Source organism: Grus americana, chromosome Z (assembly GCF_028858705.1).
Source record: "Grus americana isolate bGruAme1 chromosome Z, bGruAme1.mat, whole genome shotgun sequence".
In the NCBI taxonomy this organism is placed as follows: Eukaryota; Metazoa; Chordata; class Aves; order Gruiformes; family Gruidae; genus Grus; species Grus americana.
In genome coordinates, this window is record NC_072891.1 from 30,931,273 (window position 1) to 30,957,450 (window position 26,178).

The following is a 26,178-nucleotide window of genomic DNA, read 5'->3' on the forward strand; positions in this document are numbered from 1 at the left end:
AAGATGCCTAAATCATTTCAGACCCTCACAGACTGCGACAGATAACTCACGTAGTTGGCTAGAGGGCAGCAGAATATTACAATATCTCTATCATATGCAGTGGAGATGCTTATATTATGAAAACTTTTACTTTTACTGGAAATAGTAGCATGGAGACAAATAGAAAAGGTTTTTCATTGCTATTCTGTATTATTATTATTATTACACAACTTTAAAAAAAAATCAATGTTTATCTGCTTTCCTATCCTTAGATATACCAAAATATCCAGAGGGACCTTGACAGGCTTGAGAGGTGGGCCTGTGCGAACCGCATGAAGTTCAACAAGGCCAAGTGCAAGGTCCTGCACGTGGGTCGGCGCAATCCCAAGCACAGCTACAGGCTGGGCGAGGAATGGATTCAGAGCAGCCCTGAGGAGAAGGACTTGGAGATATTGATTGATGAAAAGCTCAACATGAGCCGGCAGTGTGCGCTTGCAGCCCGGAAAGTCAACCGTATCCTGGGCTGTATCAAAAGAAGTGTGACCAGCAGGTCGAGGGAGGTGAGCCTGCCCCTTCACTCCACTCTTGTGAGATCCCACCTGGAGTACTGCGTCCAGCTCTGGGGGCCCCAGCACAAGAAAGACATGGAGCTGTTGGAGAGAGTCCAGAGGAGGGCCATGAAGATGATCAGAGGGCTGGAGCACCTCTCCTGTGACGACAGGCTGAGAGAGTTGGGGTTGTTCAGCCTGGAAAAGAGAAGGCTCCGGGGAGACCTTACAGCAGCCTTCCAGTACCTGAAGGGGCCTACAGGAAAGCTGGAGAGGGACCGTTTATCAGGGAGTGTAGTGACAGGACAAGGGGTAATGGGTTTAAGCTGAAGGAGGGTAGATCTAGATTAGATGTTAGGAAGAAATTCTTTACTGTGAGAGTGGTGAGGCACTGGACCAGGTTGCCCAGAGAAGTTGTGGCAGCCCCATCCCTGGAAGTGTTCAAGGCCAGGTTGGATGGGGCTTTGGGCAACGTGGTGTAGTGGAGGGTGTCCCTGCCCATGGCAGGGGGGGTTGGAACTAGATGATCTTTGAGGTCCCTTCCAACCCAAACCATTCTATGATTCTGTGATTCTAGGAAAAACAAAGAAAATTCAAAGAAACAGTGTCAGTACTAATCTTCTCCTTTAGAGTGTAGCTATGACTTGGGAAAGCTCAAGTTCCCTGTGCTTTTGGCCTTCTAAGGCTTAACACAGATAGAAACTGCATTTCTAAAAGGAATTTAGCTGATGTCAGGTTTTGGCCACAGAGTCTTAGGGAACAGAAACCTCTACTTATTCACACAAGATTCTTCTTTGTGTCCACCAATATGCTCTGACAGTGGCAGAATCAAGAGTCAAGGCAATTCTGCATCTGCCAAAATCTCAGATTGCCAGGAAGTCAATGAATGCCAGTTTAAGCAAGTGTTTTTACATGCATATCTGAGACAGACTAGATTAAGACGTTGATTTATTTCAGGGAGAAGATCACGTGTCTTATGGCAGCTATTTTTTGGTGATTTTTACAGCTGCTTAATTAGAGTTAATGAACAGTTCATATCTAGCTAGATTGGTGGCAATGAAAAGGTTTGAAAATTTTAAACATTTTTTTATAATTATTTTTAAACACAAAGATGATTTCTCTGAAACTGAAATTTACCATGCACTAATAAAGTCTGACTAGTGGCTCATTATCACATGAACACAAGCAAAAATCAATTAATTGACATTAAATATAGGAGAGCTACAAATTCCCACAAATTCCATGCATCTCTTTTGTACAAGAGGAAGATTCTACAGAAGTAACGGAAATAATTTACAACAGATACGGAACACAAATGTATTATATCAAATGCACATAAAATACTGTTAACTTCTACTCCCAGGCAATATTAGTCCAAAACTGAGATTTTAAAATGAATCAATCAATCAATCAATCAATCACTTTGAGGTGGCTATAAGCTAACAGCTATAAACTAACTCTTTGTCCCAACTACCTCCATCTTGTCTGAACTGACCTTATTTTTGACAAGATTATTAAGTTAATTCACCCTCTGCAGCACCTTCATGAATCGAGGGGTTTAAATATAGAAAGTTATTTCTGCCATCATCAATCTGACTTTGCTGCTTAGGCAGGAATATTGGCCATGCCGTTTAACAGATAGGCCTTAAACAAACTATTTCTTCGTCTCTTATACTGAAACCCCCAACACATATCTTCAACTTGAAAGCTTGCTGGTTTTACTAATCTAAATTGAAGCTTCTTTATTAAATATTAGAAATTTTTGTGCCTTTTTGCAAAAAAAACCTTATTGGGAAATGAAGAACAAGCACCTAATGGTGATGGCAGTAGAGCTTTTTGACTCAGTGCCTTTGGGAATTAATAGCAAATCTGTGGCAAAAGGAGAGGAGGTATATCTGAGTGGGTGTGTTGACAATGTTTTCACCTCCCACACAGTATTTCATAAATTCTTGCAATCACCAAGTTATGGTCAGACAATATGTTGGAACAAAAGGAGTGAAGTAGTTTCAATATTTCATAGCTGTAGGGAGGGAAGAAAAAAATCCAGAGGGAAAAAAAATCCACCCAGTATTTTATCATTTTGTCAATGACTGAAAGGAGTGTGTTGTTTTCAACAGCTGTGCTCTCTTGTGATTCTCCTAGATTTCAGAAGACTTTGAAAGCAGGGCAGGATTACAGTGATGGAGGATAAAACTGATACCTTAAAAAAAATGCAAACAGTTAAATTTATATGTAGTGTATGTACTCACTTCAAATGAGTTGCATTAGTCTGCCACCAAATGTGGCTACATTGGCGTTCTGGCTATTTTTTTCTTTACATTTTTTCACGCAGCATTCATGATAATTAAATGCTCAAAAGTCTTTGGTAAAATAGTAAGGGTTTGTTTGACAAAAAACAGATCAGAAATGATCTCTCTAATACATACAGTTAAGCAGAAACTTCTCACATACATCTCCTCATGAAAGGTCCAGTTTTATATCCAGACACTGCAAATCTCTCACCCAATGAAACAGACACAAAAAGAGGCCCAACTGTTCCCTAAGTCTGATAATCGATGTCATGGATCATACAAAGCTATGAATAATTCAAGCCTTTTCCATATGACTTCCCCAAAAATATCATGAAACACTATAAAATATCATAAAATGTTTGACATTTTGACACCAGGATCCATCCCTAATGAAAATCAGGACTCTGTTTCCTCTGGAGACCAAACAAAACTCTGCAAAATTCCTCATGGAACAAAACCAAAACCCTGAAAACTCTCAAAGGACTCCCAAAATTGGCAAACAGATCAAAGTATTTCACATAGATTTAAAAGATAATCTCTGCAAGCACTGCTATACGAACCCTGACAAAAGAGTAAACAGCATGACAGCATCCTTAATGCTGAAATACAAATGGTCCAATGGCTTTCTGTCTAATTGTGCAAGTACATACTTTTTAGAGATGGTTAAGAACTATGTGTTTGAAATTTCTGCTGTAATGAAACTTATTGATGTACTGAATGCTGGAGGATACAGAGAAAACAGCATAACTTCTTCCCACTACATAGAAGACTCAGAGGACTCATGCAGGTGAAAATATATGTATGTGTTAACAACATGCCTTTGTGTAGCACTTCAAAAAAAACCCACCAACAAACAGTAATACAAAGTTAATTTGACATACACATTCTCTGTGCATTTTTCAAAAGTAAACAGCAAGACTGACACATGGCCCACCCAAGCCCCTGAGCAAAAATGTGACAGAGCCTTTAATTGGCTGTAATCATCAGCTGTCATAGATAAGAGTACAGTTATGCAGCTGCAAAAGAAAGTCAAATTAGTAGAGTTAGTGTATCAGGTAGCTTTATACAACTCCACCTGCTCAGATTTTGCACCTCAGCAGCAGCTGCATTTATCCAACATCATAAGTCACTTTTCTGACATCACCTAACACAAGCTTTCAGGAGTAATTACACTTACATCAGAACTTAAAATATAATGCTTGGTCCACATTTTAGAGTTCATATGAACTACCAAGCCTTTTAAATATAGAGGTAAACTAAGAGTGTATGAATGAGGTGTTTATTTTACACTAGTTCCAAAGAATATAAGGAATCATAGAATCATAGAATTGTTCGGGTTGGAAGGGACCTATAAGATCCACTAGTCCCACCCTCCTGCCATGGGAAGGGATGTCTTCCACTACATCAAGTTGCCCAAAGCCCCATCCAACTGGACCTTGAACACTTCCAGGGAGAGGGCATCCACAACTTCTCTGGGCAACCTGTTCCAGTGCCTCACCACACTAACCATAAAAAGTTCTTCCTTATGTCCATCTAAACCTACTTTCTTTCAGTTTAAAACCATTGCTATCCTGCCACTACAGGCTTTTTTGAAGTGAGTACCTAGAATTTATATGCCTGTATTCAGTTTAACAGCTGAAATCCACAATCTATCTTCCTGAGAAACAGTTTTTTACACAGTTGTCTTTTGCAATGGCAACATATTGCAAATGTTTTGTTTCCCCTTTTTTCATAGAATTATAGAATGGTTTGGGTTGGATGAGACCTTTAAGATCAGCTAGTCCAACCTCCCTGCAATGAACAGGGACATCTTCAACTAGATCAGGTTGCTCAGAGCTCCGTCTAACCTGACCTTGAATGTTTCCAGGGATGGGGCATCTACCGCCTCTCCGGGCAACCTGTTCCAGTGCCTCACCACCCTCATCATAAAACAATCCTTCCTCACATCTAGGCTGAATCTACCCTCCTTTAGTTTTTTAGTGTGCATTATCATCATACCATGTAAATACCACACAGCATCTGATGTACCAGATGAGACAGCAGACAACTTCCCATATAATTAGATACAGGTAAAGCCTTTTAATCTAAATAACAGAAAATAAAAACAGGTGCAGTTTATTTGTTTATTGCACAGAATATAGTAAGGTGCACACAAGTATCCCCTAAACACTTCATAGCAAATAACAGCAAACATTATGGTGCTTGAGACAGAATCTTTGCAAGACTGCCCACAGTGCACATCAAATGCTTTTCTAAATTCCTGTATGTGTCTTGCAGGCAAATTGAGTCCACCCATAAATGAGCACCCTCAGAGAAGTCATAACAGTCCACTCAAGGTTAATTATCTTCCATTAAGTTAATTCTCTCATGTTTGACTATTGCAACAGATTAAATAGCAGTCTTACATGTAACAACTCACTATTCATGTCCCATATAATGACAGACAGACAAGCGGTTCACCAGAAGTAATTTTTACTTTTAATGATCCCATGACTAGCTGACCTCCACAATACAATCACATTTTCCTCATGCATAGTAGCTTTTTCTTTCTGTTTATCCAAGTGCTCTACGTACATGTTTTTTCCAGTCTGTTAACAATGTTTCCCCTTCGTCCTAGACAAGCTTCTCAGAATCACATTTCCTGTTCAGACAAAACAACTACCAGCATCAGTTACTTTCAGCCTTATTTCTTCTGCTCCCCACCATTTTTTTTGGCAAAGGATTTACTGAAGTAGTGAAATTAGCAGATTGAGATTGCTTTCATCTCACATCTCATGCACACACCACTGAAGAGTACTGGCTATCATTCACTCTACACAATATCCTCCCTATTACAGACTGGTTTGTTAGTCAAGATGTTTCAAACTTATTTCTCTACCATGGACTGCATGTGGCAGGAGCCAGCTGCCAGCAGTTGTATATCCAAAACATGGAGTCACAAAACAGAAGAAAAACTGGTGCAGAGTCATCATAAAGGTTCACACGGTTTCTCTCCCCTCTGTTGAAGTTTTTGAAACAGGAAAAGAAGATAGCAGGTAAGCGTTGGATACACGAATGCCAGGCAGAAACTATTGTCTGTGTTAGTGAAAATCCAATAGGTAGGCCAGACTGACATGAATGTAAACAAAAGGGGACAATAATATTCAGAATTCCTTTGAATTATATTTTTTTCAGTGTAGGGAAACAGCAAAGTACTGGAGGAGGAAATAAATATTACACTCCTTGGACTATAATAATGAGTTGCATTTTAAAATTATATATATTATGAATCTTCTGTTGTCATTTTTAAATGCAACTGAAACTATATTTTATGACATTATGGAGTCCTGTATTTAAGCTGGAATGAAAAATACAAAGAATTTATATGTTAATCACTACTTCTACCTGGAGAGAAATAAAAATGTCTAATATCCACATTTTCTTCTTCAAGATCTAAGCAATTATCTCAGTTTCCAATAGCAGTGCATTTGCTTCACAATGTTACAGTTGACAGCTTGTGCTCACCAGCCTTCACCAAGAGCAAGGTTGCATTGCTGCATTGTGGGAGGAACTTTCAGTTAACTGCTGCATGCTCATTGTGTGGACTTAGAGGAACCATGGACTCTTAATATTGCTCATGAACATTTATATTCTAGATCAGTAAAGCAAAAAGAAAAATGAACATCTAGATTCTGCAAACTTTTTCTAGGTATGGGATTAAAAATCCTCCACCCCACCACTTTTCACCCTCTTCCACATTAAAATTCAGCTAGAGTTCATCAATATTGACAAAATTTATAACAATAACGCTCACACTTCTCCCCACACATTCTGATGTTCACCTAAATAAGCAGAGACTGTGAGAAAAAACATGGAGATTTTTGCTGTTGCTGCTATTTGAGATTAGAACTTTTTAGGAAGTGAACTTCTCCTAAGGGATTTAGTTACCAATACCACTTTGAGTGCTTAAATTTTTTTTAATGATATTAGAATGCTTAGTACAAACAATGCCTGAAAAACAGGTTTTAAAACTAAGTGCATTCTTCAGACATGTCCTTTTTAAACCCTAAGAACACCGTTTTGTAAGAAGATTGAAAGACCTAACTGCTCACACTTAGCAGGAAACTAACTCAGCTGATCACACATATGTCCAAGAGTCTTAGGAAAAAAACATCCAAATGTTTTTGCACAGAACCCATGAAAAACAACATGTGGTTTAATTTTTTTTCCCTTCTGAAAGTAAAAAAATTAATCACAGTTATGACTGTGCACTGTTTTTCACAGAAACAACAATCATATAGTCATTTATTTTACACATTGGAACATTTAGAACACCTTCAAAAATTACCTTTGAAAAAGTGTTGCCCATTAGAGACCTGAATTCTTAGAAAAATCACACTGAAGACTTCAGCATTAGCCTTTTTGAGGCACAGTTGTAGATTTCTTAACATTTTCACTCTACACCATTCTACCAATTCGTAAGTGAAAAACACTTACCTCCGCATATTTTGCCATTGAACTGGCTTCAACCGCATAGACTTTTCTAGCTCCAGCCTGCACTGCAAAAAATGAAAGGATTCCTGATCCACAGCCAACATCTAGGACCACCTTGAAAACAAAAGGCAGACCAAAAGAAACACAATAATCAAAAAGTCACTTCCTGACACCTCTCTTAAGTAACTAAATTTTCATAGCTGTACCCTGCATTTATTAAGCCTAGAATTATGCAAAATAATTACTAATTTCATTTGAAAAAGTGAAAAGGCTTTGAAGCATTTTAGTGTGCTTAATCTTTCTTTTAGCAGCAACAGCATATTTTTAAAAGACTGTGGAATATTTTCATGTGTAAATACATGGTTACGGTCTGGAGGAAATAGATTTTGGTAATGAAGTTTCTTTAGGAAAAAGTTTGAAAAACAAGCATAGTCTGAATACACTGGGAGGGAAAAATATGGCAATAATAATTCTCAAAGAATTAAGAACTACAGAATTCTCAAAGAATTAAGGACTACAGAATCATATCTTTCTAAATGAAAAATCACTCTGTGATGTGGAAGTATATTGGATAAAACCAAACTATGTATCTTTGTTCAAATATTGGTTCTGCTTGCTGAAGTTAGTATTAGACCTTTAATTGCCCTGCTTGATGTGGTGTCTCTCAAAGGCCCTCAGTTAAATATAAATCCTCAAAGCCTCACTTTCTCCATCAGTCAAGTGGCTCACTTGTTGCAAGCCAAAATAATGACTGAAATGTTTCAAAAGCTCAAAATTTTTGTTTCAATGTGTAGTGTAGTGCAAAGCCAGCAACTGCTGCAACGGTCCAGACAAGCCTCTAGTTCCAAGATTTATTCAGTTGTACAGGTCACTCAACACTGCTGCAGAGGCATAAGAACATGGAAAGAGAGGCTAACTGCCAGAGAAATGGTTAAGATGACATGACTGATGTGATCTTTGATGCAAAGCCCACTTTTGTACTGCCCAACAGAATTAGGCTAGTACCAGTACCTTGCTTCCCCAAAATTTTAATACCAGCTTTGAGAAAAATCTCACAGAACAGCTCACCATTTGCGTTCCTCCTATGGGTTTTTGCTTGACTGAAAAAAAGGAGCAACAGTTTTCCTGTCCCTGTGGCTGAAATTCTCATTAAATTTTGATTTAGGATATGAAATTCACAAGCCCGTTAGGGCTAGATTAGGTGGATTTAAGCCACCTGGAACTGGAACCTCCTAAGATTTCAAAGCACTTCAACCATGAAACCGAGCTACAGCCCTGATACAATCTCAAGAGTCAAGAGCAGAGAAGCTTAAATATAATACAGATTCAGAGTATATACTGCAGCCTAGTATACCACCAGCTACCCCTGTTCTTTATTGCTTCCCTGCCCCAACTTCCCATATGATGCACATTGCTTAGCAGCCTTTAAAACCACAAGATTTTGTGTATTCAAACAGAATAGTTTGACAGAAAAATAATCTCTTAGAGTGAAGGGCACACTGTACTCCCAAAAAGTTCCTCTACATGACATTTAGGTTATATATTGAAGAATGCAGTCTGCCTGAATCTGTTGTAGATAGTACGAATCCATGTTACAGAAGTACTCCACTGCAAAATAAATAAACATTGCTTCTGATATTGCACGTAGTCTGAAGTTTGGCATAGAAGTCAGAACCTTGCCTTTAATAATTTTCTTTCCTAGTGAAAGATTCTATTAAGCTCATTTTTTATATCACAGATGACAGGGTGTTACAGATCCGGTTTTGTTTCTATGCTTTGGCAGGTGTTAAAAGTATGGTCTATGCCCAGAAGAACCAGCTCTTCAGAACAGCAAGTGACAGTAAGTATTGGTTACATAAGTAGGGAGGGAGACAGACAATGATAATTCAAAGTCAATTTCATTGAACCATAGGTTTGGTGGGCTATTTCTCAATCGCTAATGGGAACCGCAAATGCAATAATGCTTTCTCTCTCCATATGCGGAAAGTGTAAGGAAGAGTCAATTGCTCAAGTTCAATATAAAAAATTCGGTGAAGTATGTCTTTTTGCACCAGACCTAATTCTGATGCCATTTCTTACATTATACCTATGTCCACATCAGCAGGTGGTAGAGCTGTATTGGAACATTTTTTTTCTGGATGATTTACTAAGACTAACTCTAGTCTGATTTTCTTCTAGCTTAGTCCAGTTCAGTTTCATCCAAAATTAAGCCATCTTCCTTACTCTGAGACCACTCCACAATGTGAACTGAAGCACCCTGAGCGGCCATGACAGAAATTCACCTCAGAAGCTCGCTCCTGACCCACATTAAGACCCTAATGAAGACACAAATGAGCACAGCAAACTGAAGCAGCTGACACAGAGGTAGCATTTGCCCAGTAATTAGTGAAGCAAGGGGAAAAGGGGCTCAGAAATCATATGTGACACAGTGTGGGAATTGCTGGAGGCTGCAAGGCATAGGCATGCCCCATAAAACTTGCTAGATCAACAGCCCTTGGCACACCAGAGACCTTGATCCAGGACAGAACTTGTAAGGGAGGACATTGCTGCGTGGGTGCTGGGCTGCATGGAATGGCTGATGGCTCTCCCTGAGGCTGGGATCGGAAGAGCCACCAGGTCTGAAGCAATGGGTGGAGAGGACCAGACTGAACCACTGGGGAGGCTGAACAGGAGACAGTCAGGATCTTCACAGACACTTTTTAGAGGCAAAAGCCCTGGCTGTGCAGCTGGTATCACAGACAGAAACGCAGCTTTCATGAGCGCAGTACCTTCTTGAACAATGAAGATAGCTGGGGAGAGACAGGATCATCTCAAAAGGTAGCACGAGAGTACCTTTCCCATCAGTTTTCCAACCTAACAAGGAGGGCTGAAGAACTAGGCACATGTTGTTGGAGGTCATTATAGCCTGAAGAGAAGTGAAGGCCTGAGGGGAAGCGTTCAGGAGACAGTGCAATGGAGGGTCCCCCGGCGACTTGTAAAAGCAGCATGACAGGAGCCATCTGAGATGCATGTACACAAGCACACATAGCATGGGAAACAAGCATGAGGAATCCAGAGTCCATGCACAGATGCACAGTTTTCACCTTACAGGGATGAAAAGAGACATGGTGGGGTAGCTTGCATAGCTAATGCTCCGATGGATGGCTACAGGCTGTCAGAGAGAATAGGCTGGAAAGGTCAGGAGGAGGGGTTGTTCTCTGTGCAAAGAATGAGTCAAGTGCTGGAGCTTTGGGAACAGGCAGTGAGCTAGCTGAGACCTTATGGGTAGGGATGAGAAGATACAGGGTAGGGATACAGATATTATTGAGGTAGATATCTGTTATAGAACACCTGATCAAGAAGAGGAAAACGATGCCTTCTGGAGGAAGCCTCATGATTATAAGGCCTATTACTTATTGAGAAATTCAACCACCCCAGCTCCTACTGGAAGGGTGGTATGGTAGGGCAGAACCAATCCAGGGGATTTCTGCAGCATCTTGATAATTTCCTGATCAATAGCGATCAATAAACTGAGCAGGAGAGCTGTTTTACTGAATATGCTGCTTACAAACATTCCCAGCATCTAGTGAGGGGATGACTGCTAGAAAGCAGCTTTGTAAAAAAAGAGACCTAAGGGTCCTCCTGCTCAACAACAAGCTGAATACAAGTAAGCCCTTAGAGCCAAGGTGGCCAGCTGCATACTGGGCTGTATTAGCAAGAGTGCAACCAGCAGAGGTCATGGAAAGGCCATTTTTACGATGACATTTGGGGAACTCTGTCCAGTTTTGATCTCCCCAGCCCAAGACAGACACTGACATATTGCAGCAAGTTTCATGGAGGTCCACCAAGATAATTAGGGGGCTGGAGGACATGACATATGAAGAGAGGCTTGAGAGAAATCAGTTAGTCTAGTTTTAATAAGAGGAGGCAGGCTAACAGGAGAGCTTACTGCTGTCTTCATCTGCCTAACGGGAGTTCAGAGAAAACTAAGACAGACTCTTCTTGAAGGAGACACACAGCAATAGGACAAGAGGCAATGGACAGAAGTTGTCACACAAGAAATTCCAACAGACGTAGTAAAACTTTTTCACCGTGAGGATTGTCAGACACTGGAACAGATTGCCTACAGAGTGTGTGGTATCTCCATCCTTGGATTCATTCAAATGTAACTGGACAGACCTTAAGCAACCTGGTCTAGATGGCCCTGCTTTTAGTAGAGGTTTGGACTAGAGATGTCCAGAGGTTCTTTCTGACCTAAATTACTTTTAATCCAATGAACTTGCAATAGCACACCTTGCTCCCCAAGTGGCATTGCTTTTATCACTGGCATCTCATACAGAACGCTTTGCTCTCTCTAGACAGGAAGAGTATCCTAAGAGCAGTCATTAAGACAAAGTGCTGTGAAATAACAACGCATGGTACTAGTATGCATCTTTCTGAAAAGCAGAATTTTGAACTAAATAATAGACAGATACTTGGGTGATGATGATATGCCTATTGAGAGGAGAGTTGGTGCTTCAGTATTTATTTTGTAATGTGAATGCAGCTACTTCAGCAATTATCAGAAATCAGAGTCAGGAATAACTTATACCCTGCTCTCCTGACCACAGTTCAGTACTGCTCCTACTTTCACCTACACAGATGAATAACTTTCCTAATGTGAATTTAACGGGAATTACTCACACGTGCATATATGCTTGTATGCTTGAGCACTTGCACAATTAGAGTCCTGAAAAGCACTTTTGAATAAAAGGGGTGGGAGGCAGAGGTCAAACAAGGAAGAGCAACAACAGGGTAAACACATAAAACTAAAAGCAAAAATGTCATATATCTACAATGACATTTATCATTCAAAATTACTATCTATCAGCAAGATTATATACAGAAAATATTCTTCTTCTTTTTTAGCATGTGCCTTTGACTGAATAATGTGAATAGTTAATGTCTGTGATCCTTCATCCAGGATCATTGGAGATATTCTAATTCTAGTTGCTTTGCTTTTAAATAAACTATTCATAAATAGACTACAGATGAAACAATTGAAAAGGCTCAGAACCTAAGACTTATTTTCAAAAGAAGTAGAAATGTGTAAGCCTTTACTCAGTTTGAAACAGCATTATAAGCTGCTACTGTAAAATTTAGTTATGAGCCTTTTTTTTTAGTACAACCAATTAAAACACTTTGAACTACCCCTTTTGGCTCTATAACAATTCAAAATCTAAGACAAAGTTATACTAAAAAAAATAGTGAAAGCTCTAAGGCGACTCCTCCTAAGAGTAAATACAGAGGAGTATATGCTGGTAAGAATTACCATATTAATGTGAAGAATCCAGTCTCAGATTCATTAGATTCTGAATGAGTTCTCCTTATTCTTTTAAGCTTCAATGACATAAATGGTTGATCTTACCTCTGACAGACAATGTTTGAATTTATCACTAAAAACCCTCTCAAAGGGTCCAGAATTAATTCTGTCCAGCACAACTCAGATAACCTGTTGCACTTTCTCATATATTCTTTTTCAAAAACAAGGCCTAGAATAAGGAAAAAATATACTTTATCATCAGATATCCCTTCACTATAGGCAAAAACTAGAGAATTTAGGGAAGGAGGCTGCAAAGGTAAAGAAATGTATTAGGGAGATGCAGAGTAGGTAAGAAACAATAAGACAAATAGAAATTGAATAAAACTTTTTCTAATAATGGAGGTATTAAAATAATTATGTCCTTTTTGCCTTTTTCATCTCCTCACTGCCATCATTAAATGTTTCTGCCTGCCTTATAGCTTCTGGATGTAGGATAAATATAGTTGCCGTATTTCCAACAGATCAAGTCTCAGCATAATGGGTTTCTCAGGTTCTCATGGGAAGGCATTTTGCCACAATGAAGGTAGTTCAATTTTTTCTGCTACATTTATTCTGAAAATTGCCATTTCTCAACAAAATCAGGAAAAAGAGAGATCATTTTCTAAGTGGGTGGCCAACAACACCCAGCCTGTAATAGTCTTACTATTAGCTATGCTGAGGAGAAGCCAAGGCACCTCCAACAGTTGGGAAAATAAATAAACCAAGAGCAAAAGCAAGTAAGCTGTACTACTGCACAGCAGCAAGATTTCCTACAGAGGCAGAGTATGCAAAACCTGAATTCCTCACTGCAGGCACAAAAATGGGATGGATATGTTACCTACAGGGATAAATCTGCCTTTTGCATTATAACAAGGGAGCATCCTATTTGGCAAGAAGCCAATGGCAAATAAAATCCTCTCTGGGCTGTTTCTTTCACCATATATTCAAGTTACATATTCCAGTACAAAATTTAATCCATTAATGATACACTAGCTCCCCTTACCCAGCTGGTATCATCCAATACTACATGCTTTGGGGGAAGCACCCCTGTGCACACCACTAGGTTACTAACCTTAATGAATTAAATAGGAGAGGAGGATTGTCTCAGGCCTGAAAAAAATTACAGAGACTGAAACCTATTTGTTTCATTTCTATAAAGGTTTGTTTCATTTCTACAAAAGTGAATAGTTAAGTGTAGTTTTTAAAGAAGCACTGTTTACCTAACTTGCATGACAAAGAAAAATTATCAGCTGCACCTGAAGTTATTACTAAACTTCATTAATCGTTAAAACATAATGATCTTTGAACAATCCAGATAAATTTCACACAACTCTCCTCATTTTGGCCATAAATATGCTACACATTTAAAGGGAAATGTTTTGTTCAGTATTTGCCTATATGTTATTAAAGACAAGAGAAGAAAAAATGACAACAAGGTAAAAAGAATAATTGCAGCTTCATTTTCTCCATCATTTTTGTTTGCAGTCTGCTGCCTAAACACCATGAACAGAGCTTACATGGTCTCAGCTGACATTCTGAGACCTAGAAAACATTCCTGCTGGGCTGCTGCTTACAAACTGCCTATTTGCTTACACAAGATCACATGTAGCCTATTTTTTTTGCTGTTTTTTATTATTTTATTGAGAGGTGAGCAGTGTCATAGCAAGATACACAGATGACACAACATCCAGTGATTAAAGAACAGAGAGAACTAGTGGAGATAGGCCACTGGACAATGCATAGATAAATTAAACTCAGTGCTGATTAATATAGCTTTGTGGAAAATATGAACTGTTCATGTACCAGCCAAGTTCTAAATGAATCATCATCATCAACAGCAACAACAAAGAGTGTAGGCACCATTATGAATTGTTTGGTGAAGATCAATGCTCAATGGACAGATGCAGTTACAGGAAAAAAAGTGAAGATTTATGAGAAGTACGGTAAACAATAACTAGGAAGTTAGAATTCTGCAATATAAATCAATTGTATGGCATTTTCTACACTACCATGCATAATTCCTGCCAATCCTTCTCAAAACAGGTGCTGCAGAATTAATGGTGACACTGAAAAAGAGGACAAGAATGATAACAGGGCACGTGCAATTCCTTCATACAGAAAAAGACAGAGAGGACTGAGAACACTGGCCTCAGAAACAACTACATTAGAAGAGACAACAAAAATTGACACAAAGGAGGAATGATAGAAAATTAGAACTTCAATCCTCCTTTGTCTCACAACATGAGAGCAAAATGACAGAATTAGAAAGCTGATAAATTAAAAATCTTACTAAAGGAGATACTTCTCTGCATAACATGTGATTACATTATGGAATTTGTTGCTGTGTTAAGGGTGGAATCAGAGAAGAGTGTGTATGGGGACCAGTCCTGGAGAGGGTCAGAAAGTCTCTAGTTAGTGTGACAAATGGCAATAGGAAAAAAAAAAAGTAAAAAAAAACCATTGTAAAATATACCAGTCCTATGCTTTCCATTCCAAGGACCCTAAAAAATGAAATTAGAAAATTATTTAGTCTGTGGCTGGGAGGCAGATTATCCTGATCTTCCCAGTGTAAGTTTTCTTTCGTCTTTTGCTGAAGTATCTAGTCTGGACAATGTGAGAGGCAGAGGACTAGATAAAGAAGTAATAATCATCGTTACATTCATTACAGTAGTCTTCAGGATCTACATACATATTTCAGAGATTAGTTTGGCATCTGAAGTTACAAGTTCCTGCATTGTTTCCAAACCTTTGCCTTGTACAAATGGAGTCACAGCAGCCACTTATGTGCTTGTTCAGTTTGCAATGACTGTGGGGTGTGAAAACATTCAGTGTAGACCTCCATGAGAGAGTCATAAACTAGAATACCTTTGCAGGTATTTGCAAGAGACTATATGACACAATAGCAAATACACAGTCAACAGTTAAGGGAACTAATATTGTGTACAAGGTCCAAGATGCCAAATGGGAATGATGACAGCCTAAAATGTCAAGAAACATATATGTGTATGTTCCCAGATTGTCCGCAAAATACAGCAGAGGAATTTGTAGCTCATGTTTGGATCCGTGTTTGGCACCATTCATCCTGAGGATGTACCATCGTGTATTGTCATCCATGTGCATAACACGTGAATTAGTATATTCATTCACAAAGTCCCAGGAAAGAAAAGGCTCCATTCTAATCAGTGTTGCTCTACAGGGCAAGTTGAAGTTTAGAGCCTAAGCAGCATACTGGAATATTTAAGAGTCTTACCAGAGCTTACCTTATCTGTAAAATCTATGTGGTTCTGTAGGATAGCTCTGTGATAAGTGGCTGTCCTCACAAAATCCTGCATCATATTCTGTTGCTGAGACAGACAGCCATAAAACTAAAAGGAAATGAGGAAAGAAAAACCAGAAAAAAGATAAAGTTCATCTATCAATCCTACCTTAAGTTACTTGGTACTTAAATTACCAAGGTCCTCACTACTATGAATAAATCTAAGCTATCTTTCTAACTGACCTGGTGACTAAGGTCAAGCAAACAACAGTAACTCAGATTTCACAAACTGGCACTGAAGTTTCATTACCTGAAAATACTGAGCAGCGGATGCTTCATCTGTTCGCTGACTGAACACAGAGTTCTCCTTCTTTTGGCTACGGCATCTCTTCAATGCATTAGAAAATGTATTGTAATCTGGAAAAGAAAAATAGAAAAGACACAAACGTGGCAAAAAACACAGGATAGTAAATTAAGATAAACATCCAGTGACAAGATAAGAGCACATTCAGTCACACTTGAGAGGAATGTTTCGTTTGCCTTATGGTGCTCATCAATACATAGTAAACAAGTTTCAAATTTCATTAAACTGACAAGACCTGTTGCAAAGATCTGGCCAGAATCAAAAGATTTTTAGAAGCACCTGGATGCATGCAACAGTGTTGTCAAGGATTCATTCAGGTTAGCCAACTCCTGCAAATATCTGTGATGGTGAGCTCTCACAGAGGAGTGTCTGAACATAAGCCTCAACCTACTATTTCAGGTTAATCTACACTAACCCAAGCTCCACACAGAGAACCACCTAGGGTTATTGTGAAATGCATGGATTTGAGTAAGGAGGTTTATGACATAGAATAAAACACTCAAATTTAATTGGCCTAAAAAGCCAGGCTGAGGACCATGTATGTTCCTTTAGAGGCAGCCTAGCTAAAAAGCTCAGAGTTATAGCCCTTTGGCTTCTGTGGACAAGATCCCTTCTGACAGTAGGTAAGTAACAGGAAAAATAATGTGGACCTAAAAAAACCAAATAACCATTTCACACAAGGGCTTTTGTCTCCATCTTTTAAGATGAAACCAACCCCCCAAGCATAAAGTAATTCCTTGATGTCCAAAACAAAGGCAGATGCCAGTACATGGAGAAAGTATCTAGAAAAATCACTACAAGGAAAAATTGTCAGGGGGTAAGCGTAGATGACAGCAATTAAATCAGGGATGGAAGTCTTGCATCTTCTGATCATACAAAGGCAAGAGAATACAGAGAAATCAGATCGCACCACATTCATAATTTGCTAAACCAGAGACAGGACACTCCTACAACAGTTCACAGATTTTCAAATACAAATAGCATTTGCCTGCAGCATGTAACTGTGCACCGGGAAGTACATGCTAAGTGCTCTAATCATTTGGAGAGAATCTGGTAATTCAGTACTTTGAGTGGCCTGTGAAACAAGGTTTGAAGGTAACAGAACCAAATAATTAATAAACTTCTCAATACAGTAACCAAGGAGAATTTCCCTCATAATTTCAGGAAATTTTGAAATCCTCAAAGCAGAGATTTGGTTGCACCGATCCCTTTCCACTGCAGAAAGCTGGCATATCCAAAAGGGGAGATATAAAAGATAGCAAGTGGCTTTCCCTTTAGCTTTGGAAATAGGATAAGCTCAATTTGGGAATGAAAACAAAGACCCATGTTTACACAACCCAACATAAGCATGGTTGCTGCAAAGTTATCATTAATGGGCCAAAAAAGTATTTTTGAGTAGGGTTCTGAGAGAGAGATCCTCAGCAGAAAATGTTAAATTCCTGGAAAAAGTGTATAATAACGACAGCATAGAATTCAGCAAAAGCATCACAAATTGCTATTATTGTTATCCAAGCCTGCCAGCCTTTATACAGCTGGAAATCACTAACGCTGGAAAACTGGATGGAAAAAGCTTCATCTTTGGGACAGTCATATATTGTTTCACTGTAAGAATTTCACACGGAAAATGTGACAGATAGTCATACTTCCTCAGAGAAGTCCAAATCAACTGAGGGCACAGCACCTTGATCCTCTGGGCTACCCCACATAACAAAGTCCACTTGTAAGCATCCATAGCTTAAGTCATTTCTCTCAGTTGAAATTATGAGCAGTCTAATGTATGCAATGAAATAATTTTGTTGAAAGTCTGGAAAAATAGCTCTAAGAAGCATCACGGCATTAGTTTGCTGTGAACGAACAGGTCAGTTTAACCTTAGTCTAGTAGAAGACTGTACAGTAAGGGTGGCAGAAATTGCAAAACACAACTCATCATCTTATCGAAATGCACTTCACCTGCAAAGGAAATCTGCTAGAGAGCAGATCTGTTGCCACTCTGTGGAATACTCCCATGTAATTTCCAGGTGGGAGGAAAACCCACCTTGTTACTTCTGGCCTGTCAGCTCCAGTGGGAAGAAGATGCCACATTCAACATCTGAATTTGGGGTGATATCGGGGTCTCAAAATAATTTAATTGTTCCGGAAGTAATTGTAAATTACCATGAAAATGTACAAATGCCATCAACATGCCCTTTTCACTCCCACACAGGGATGATGCTCAGAATGAAACAGTGACTGGATCATGACAACGAAGAGCGGCCCAAATTACAGAAAATGCCAGTTTTCTGCTGAAAAATGCAGAAATCAGCTTAAAACAGATCAGTCCATCTGTTTTTTCTCTGCATGAAGAGACAACACCAGAAAAAAGTCTGACACTAGACAATGGAGATTTTTTTTTTCTAGGCAATCACCCATTGTTTTAAGCTTCTCCCACTTTTTTTTTTTCTATCTGAAGGTAAGAGATGATGCTACAGATCCAGTGACATGCCTGACTCCTTTCTTTTCTAGTCACTCTTCACACATTATTTTTATACCTCTGCAGAACCTTTTTGGTAGCTCAGAAGAACATCTTTGGTGTCTTTGGCATCCAGGAATATGAACGGATTTCAAAACCACAACACCATAAGAAAAACTGGAAAAGCTTGCCTAGAGAGGTTATGTTGTAGAAGTTTTTATCCTTGGAAGTTCTCAGAACATAACTATGCAAAGCTCTGAGCAACCTGGGGCTTTGCAAAGGAGGCTTGAACAGATGACCATGACTTCTCTTCCAATTGAATTACTCTTTGATTCTATGAAAAAAAGGTATGATTTCCTTGCGATACAGTACTTATTTATATACCAATAAGACATTTGTTGCCAGAGCTCTCCAGAGTGCTGGCAAATTACAAAACTAGTGCTCACTGAGTGAGTACATCAATGAGTACATTTTTATGATGGTACATCAAAATAGAGAGAAGAGGTTGATGGAGTTCCTCCACAGTCTTTCATAATGGACCACAGATGCCCTTCAAGTTTTCCCAACAGAGTACCTGCAAGATCACAAGAGGCTCTGGCAGACTATAGAGGACAATAGTGTCTCATTTCATTCATCAACCTCAGGAAAAATACAGAATTAAATCTTCTCTATTAGATGGCAGTAAAGACTCAGTAATAAAAATAGGAACAGCATTAGATTTAGTACATCTCAATGTTTTCCCCAACTTTAAATTCCAAGTACACAGTCTACACATTCATCAGTGGCTAACACTGTGAGAAAAAAATCTAAGCATAAAAATAGAAATATACATCTAGTTGCTGTTGTTGCGTAAGAAGTGAAAAATACACTCTAGTGAAAAAATAACAGCAACCGAGAGCACTGGTTTACAACTCATCTATGAAAACTTAATGATTCCACCTTTGAGAAATCCTCATAGTCTTGTCTGATCCTGCAGTGACTGAATAAATATATTGCGAAAAGTCCCCTTACAGCATGAATTTGCTCCTCTTCTCTTTTTCTCATCCGTTCAGTGGATGTTAGTTTATCCTCAACATTTATAAATAAAACATTCACCAAAAATCTTTTAGTTGCTTCTACTTACTAAGTGAGGGAAATTATAGCTATTTAGCTACAAACTAAAGATCAGGTTGTAAGGAAGGAATTACTGTTGCAGATGTGAATTTAGAATATTGTTTTTCTTTTGAATTCAAACAGTCAAAGGATTCTAAAGGGAAATCTCTTAGGGAATGCAAATTGCCAGGAATTATTCATAACAATTGCTACTAGTTTCAAATATTGTCTGAGAGTTCAAATACACATTCATTTATGTGACAGGGCAAAGTGCCAAATAATAAACCTTTAGTATCTAATACAGAAAAATGGAGTTATTGTGAACACTCTGCACATGACACAGACACAAGAAATAAATTCAAAAGTAAGACATATTGAAGCTCTAAGAAATTCTCCCAAATAAGGACCCTCTACTATAAAGAGAAACACGTTTGTCTCTCTTTGGCATGGACAAAGAACACCATGTCTCTTCCCTTTCTAGACTGACCCAGAAGAAAGAAAAGAATTTATCTCAAGTTCATTTTCTATATCCAGCAAGTCTATTTTCTGTATCCAACAACAATTTACAGTAGCCTGTCTTCTCTCCATTTGCTTCTGCATGCAATACACTAAGCTGTTTTCTTCCTATATTTTCTGTATAGGAACTTCTCTTATTACCCAATTCTGCTTGTGATATGAAATATGGCATTATCTGCATATTGATCAAGGTCCTTAAATTTAATTTTGATCTCCCTAAGAATCTGGGAACTTAATCTGTCATATGTAGACATATATCCAGGACTGATCTTGGCCTTTATGAAAACTGGATTTTCTTCTCTATTTAAAGGGGACCAGAAAAGCATCTACACCAAAACCAGTTTGGCTCACTGACAGGCTAGAATACTGGTGGGTCACATACTTTGGAACTCTATTTTGCAACCAGGAGTTAACCATACAGAACTGAAAGTCAGTAAAATATTTTTCAAGAACAGCCAAAGAATAACTTTGTTAATCCTCAGCCCTATATTCTGCATGAAGGTTCTAGCACTCTGTATATGTTTTCCTTTGATCCTGTAAGGAAATGATTTACTCTTCTCAGGGAATAATCAAGTAGGCTCTTCAGATCTTCTATCATCTTTTCAAAAGCAAACTCAAGTATAATGCTTTTTTACTGAAGGGTGTTGCCTAGTAATCTGAGTGTAGTGTTTCAAATGTCATTTCTTCAAGTGTCTTCTATCCAGTCATGAGAGATTCCTTCTATTCTCTTGAACAAATCGTGCGGGATTTTGCCTGTTTGTTCATCTATAAAGAAAAAGGTACTGCTTGCTTACAAAATTTTCTGGGTTATCAGGGTTTATACTTAAACAAAAATTGATCTATCCTGTAAAATCCAAAATTCATGTGCTTGGGAGCAGGGAGGGCACAAGTGCTTCTTGGGTAAGCAATTGTCATCTTCTTTCACCCTCAGAACTCTTTCTTTTGCTTTATTCTCTGACAAAACTGCAAATTGGGAAGAGGGCTGTCACTGTTCTTGAACCGTTTTGGCTGTCTTCAGAGAAATAACTTACAATTTTCAGTGACTGAAAAACAAATCCTTGTGGCCCCACCACCCCAATCACTTAATCTAAAGTTTTCCACTAGCAGGTTGAAAAAACTCTCAAAACTTTACAAGTGTTATAGCCATGTTCCAAGAGTAGCTAGTTAATGAATCAAGGCTTTAAAATGTAACTCTTACAGTGCATTTACTCTTTCCCATGCATTGCAAGATCTCCAATAACTACTCCAACATGAATGACCTGATGTTCTTGGGGATAGAGGTAAGCAGACATATTTATTGCCTTTTCATTTATACCTTTTCAGTATCTCAAAAACCTTCTCAACATAAAACTCCTCAAAAAAACAAAGATGATTCTCTTTCAAGGAGCCTCATCTGGATGTTGTTCTGAAAATAATAGAAAATACTGGAATGAAGACCACTATGAGTATGAAGCCTAATCTAGTTTGTATTAGCTAACCCAGACACCAGTTTATTTCCAGCACAGTGGAATAAGCTGCAAAACTTCCCCAAGTGCTGGATGCATCTAAAAGACCTGCAGTCACTGCAGTAAGTACAACACAGCACTTAAATCTGTGCATTTTACCTGATGAAATAAAATATTTTTAAAACACCTGTATTTTTCACTGGATCAAAAGTCCTTAAACTCTTTGATGTGAATTGAAGCTTGTGTTCTATGGTCCATAACACAGGGAAAAAAAATAAATCCAGCAAGTCAAAATGTCTCTGTTTTAAAAGTCAGAAAGAAACTTGGAAAATTATTTAAATTCATTAGGCACTCTTCAGTAACTGCCTACATGCAAGCTCTTACTTCACAACAACTAAATTTCCTTTCAGTAAGGGGTACACTTCCTCATATTGATTGTACATCATGTGATAAAAACATTAATGCAGGCAGCTACCAGGAAACAGCAAAAAAAGCCTCATTCATATTCTAGTGTACCCCATAATAAACACTTCTTTGGAGAAAAAATCATTGTACAGAATGAATTATTAGCCTTCAGAAGAAAAGTGTGAGCTTCTCCTTTTATCTTAGCTATTGAGAAGGCAAGGAAAACTCCCACTCTTGTACGCTGAAGTGCTTTAAGAAGGATTATAGAATGGTTTGGGTTGGAAGGGACCTCAAAGATCATCTAGTTCTAACCCCCCCTGCCATGGGCAGGGACACCCTCCACTACACCACATTGCCCAAAGCCCCATCCAACCTGGCCTTGAACACTTCCAGGGATGGGGCTGCCACAGCTTCTCTGGGCAACCTGGTCCAGTGCCTCACCACTCTCACAGTAAAGAATTTCTTCCTAATATCTAATCTAAATCGACCCTCCTTCAGTTTGAAGCCATTACCCCTTGTCCTGTCACTATACTCCCTGATAAACAGTCCCTCTCCAGCTTTCCTGTAGGCCCCTTCAGGTAATGGAAGGCTGCTCTAAGGTCTCCCCGGAGCCTTCTCTTTTCCAGGCTGAACAATCCCAACTGTCTCAGCCTGTCGTCACAGGAGAGGTGATGCAGCCCTCTGATCAGCTTTGTGGCCCTCCTCTGGACTCTCTCCAACAGCTCAATGTCTTTCTTGTGCTGGGGCCCCCAGAGCTGGATGCAGTACTCCAGGTGGGGTCTCAGGAGAGCGGAGTAGAGGGGCAGGCTCACCTCCCTCGACCTGCTGGTCACACCTCTCTTGATGCAGCCCAGGACATGGTTGGCTTTCTGGGCTGCTAGCATATATTGCCAGGTCATGTCCAGTTTTTCATCTACCAACACCCCAAGTCCTTCTCCTCAGGTCTGCTCTCCATCTGTTCTCCAGCCAGCCTGTGGCTGTGCTTGGGATTGCCCTGACCCATGTGCAGGGACCTTGCACTTGGCCTTGTTGAAAGTGGATCTTGTTGAGGAAATTAAAAAAAAAAAAAATCCTCTGCAAATAATATTAAAGAACATAAAAATTGCAGCTCTCAGACACTTTCTTTGAAAGGCAAGCTTGTTAGAATTTTATTTATTTCTCATTTCCCCCTTTTTTTCCCAATTAAAATCTGAAAATTGAAATTAATTTGAAAACTTTTAGCTTGACAGAAAAGCTGTATCTTGCTGAAAACCTGAGGCATTTGTCTGTAAAGTTTTGACTAACAATGCGCTTCAGCTAACTAATGTTTGCTGTTGGACATTAAACTCATGCTAATCAATTATACAGTTTGATAACCTGTCAGAGATATTCTGCAGATATTACTGCATTGATAGCCTAAAAACTAAACTGTGTAGAAACTGAATAAAGGCCAGCTAAAACTGATTCCTGTGATCACAGATAACACGAACATCCTTCTGAACAGCCCTGCTTCTGATATCTCTTTTGCGCTACTCCCTTCCAAAAAGGAAAGCAGAAGCCCCAGGCCCCTGTAGCACTTCCTGCAGACACATTCATACTCCGTTCCTGGTAAATTGTCACTCAAATGGTTGCACTTTGCATAAGCAGAACTGGTGTACTGATTTCTCTTTACAAAATGCTTATCCTCACAGCAGAAGACACAGACACACAAACACAAGCTATTGACATAGTGCACCTCACCCATCTGCTCAAAACAGATGGAGTCTCTCACTACTCCAAAGCGGAAGAGGATGGAGAAGGAATTAAAAAAAAAAAAAAAAGAAAAAAAAAGGCTCCAGTAATAAACCTGGATGGTTGTTGAGGGAGAAACCCCAAACTAATATACACAGAATAAGGGGAAGAAAACTCAATGGGGAATAAAACCCCACAAACTCCACACAGCAGCAATCCAAAGTAATCCTACTTGCAATAAATCATTAAATAAATCTATTTTACCAACAGCTGTTAGATTTTCTAATCCAAGGAGATTAGCATAACAGCCATGGAGAAGCACTACTCCTACATTATTTTGCATTATCTGCTGCAGGCTCCTATTAAAATGCAGTACCTACATGCAGAAGTAAATTTGGCCTGTAACTGATGGGAGAGGTATACGGTCATAACTTTGACTATGTTTGAAAACATGAATGGATGTAAGTCCATAACTTATCACAAGAATATTCACTTCTAGTGGAGGGTGTCCCTGCCCATGGCAGGGGCGTTGGAACTAGATGGTATTTAAGGTCCCTTCCAACCCAAACCATTCGATGATTCTATGATATGACTATTTCAAATGATCAAACAGATCAGGCTGTCTCCTGTTAACAAGTGGGACGCAGTCTTCCGTTTGGAACAAAATGCCTGCTTTTCAAAAAAGTGAAACGTAGTAAAAATACAGGAAGCTTATCAAGGCCAGATTACTCTCCAAGTTTTCTGAGGTTGGAGTATTATTTCCAAAGGAGGAAGAAAATCTTTTTGCTTCTATTCAGTTGTAAGTATTAGACTTCAGAAATTCACAGTGACACCTATTACAAGTACCCTAGTAAAATTCCAACAGCATTCACCACACAGACTCAAAAGAAAAAGCTCCTAGAAATCCTTGGGTTTCCACCAGTTTGACAATATTTATCCAAAATATTTTTCTCTTTATATTAAACCTTTCAACCAATTATATGGCTTTTCATTACCATAAACACAGCAGATTAGACTAATGGGATTTTGTTCATTTTAACAACTCATTTACTAATATTTCAATCAGCACTAGAGTATTTTGTTGTGAACATTACTGACTATTAAATCACAATTTGCAGACTAGGTCACTTACCACAATTCTAATTTGTAAGTGAATTTCTGCAGCCTTCTTTCAAACTTTTTTTATGAGTCTGGATTTGTGCAATGGGAATGATTTTGTCCCAAACATGTTACTGGGTGAATCATTCCAAGTATCAGCACAGGAGGACCAGATGCCCAGAAATTCAGTCAGTAAGCACTTCATCAGCACACAGGGGACTCAATTGGTTGTGCCTTTTCACAGGAAACATGAGTGATGGCCTTGTGTCATTCCGCATCAGGAACTGGATGCCACGTGTTCCAAATCTCATTATTAAATTTCCTAAGTCATACTTTTCCCAAAGCAAAAACCTTTTCTATTTTTATCACCAGTAATATATGCTTTCTTCTGTAAGCAGAAAGCAAAATACTGTATCACCTCCAAGCTAAACATCCTAACTAAGATGATTTTCTTCTAGTAGAACATTCTATCCATTAGGAAGTGATTCACAGTGATATCAAACAAAAATTAAGCCAAATTGATAAAACACTTGGTTATCAAGAATAATATTAGAGGACTACCTTCAATTTCAAGCTATAACCACACTCCAAAGCAATGTGAACTAGCAGATGCCAAAGCTTCCCCCACTATGTCAATCTCACACTAAAATGTTACCAAAAGAATAGTCCTGTTTTGTAAAATGGCATTATGAAGTATGTAAATAAAAATGTTTCACTTTCTTTAGAATATCCATTAGAGTTGCATTAGACAACAAAGAGAAAAATGAGTTTTTAAGTTGTAGTCAAATTTACATAAACGTTCTACAAAATACTGTGATATTGCAAAACTTTTGAAGTTAAACTATACTTTAGGAACTACTTAACTAAGAAGCATTAGATCCTTTCTTTTATTCTTCCTCAAAATAATGGATGATTTTTATGTAAACAAGCTTCCTCAGAATACAAATTGTAGTTTAATGAAGGAAGATTATTTGGTTCAGTGCAGTATAATAGGATGAAATGGAAGTATTGAGACAGATACGGTTGATGCAGGTGGTACACTTGTGTCTTCTAGTTTTGAATAGCCAGAATGCTGAAAGTATTGGTACATAAAGTCTAGTAACGCTTAGTGAGAGCCTCTTCTGAACTGGTGGCCACGTATGTGCCTTACATGAAAGCACTATCTGGTAGCACTGAATTAGTAGCTATCAGTTTTCAAAACACTGCCAACATTTTTTAAGACATACCTTGTC

At 38.7% G+C, this 26,178-nt stretch overlaps 1 protein-coding gene across 1 annotated transcript in view; it reads right to left on the minus strand.

The window, feature by feature from the left end:
- LOC129199409 (histone-arginine methyltransferase CARM1-like) overlaps positions 1–26,178 on the minus strand; it is a 68,192-nt gene that overhangs the window by 13,761 nt on the left and 28,253 nt on the right. The window contains exons 3-5 of the mRNA XM_054809881.1: positions 16,178–16,284; positions 15,872–15,976; positions 7,295–7,405 (exon numbers count right to left, since the gene is read on the minus strand). Coding sequence (XP_054665856.1) covers positions 7,295–7,405; positions 15,872–15,976; positions 16,178–16,284 — 323 coding nt within the window. The remainder of the gene's footprint in view (positions 1–7,294; positions 7,406–15,871; positions 15,977–16,177; positions 16,285–26,178) is intronic.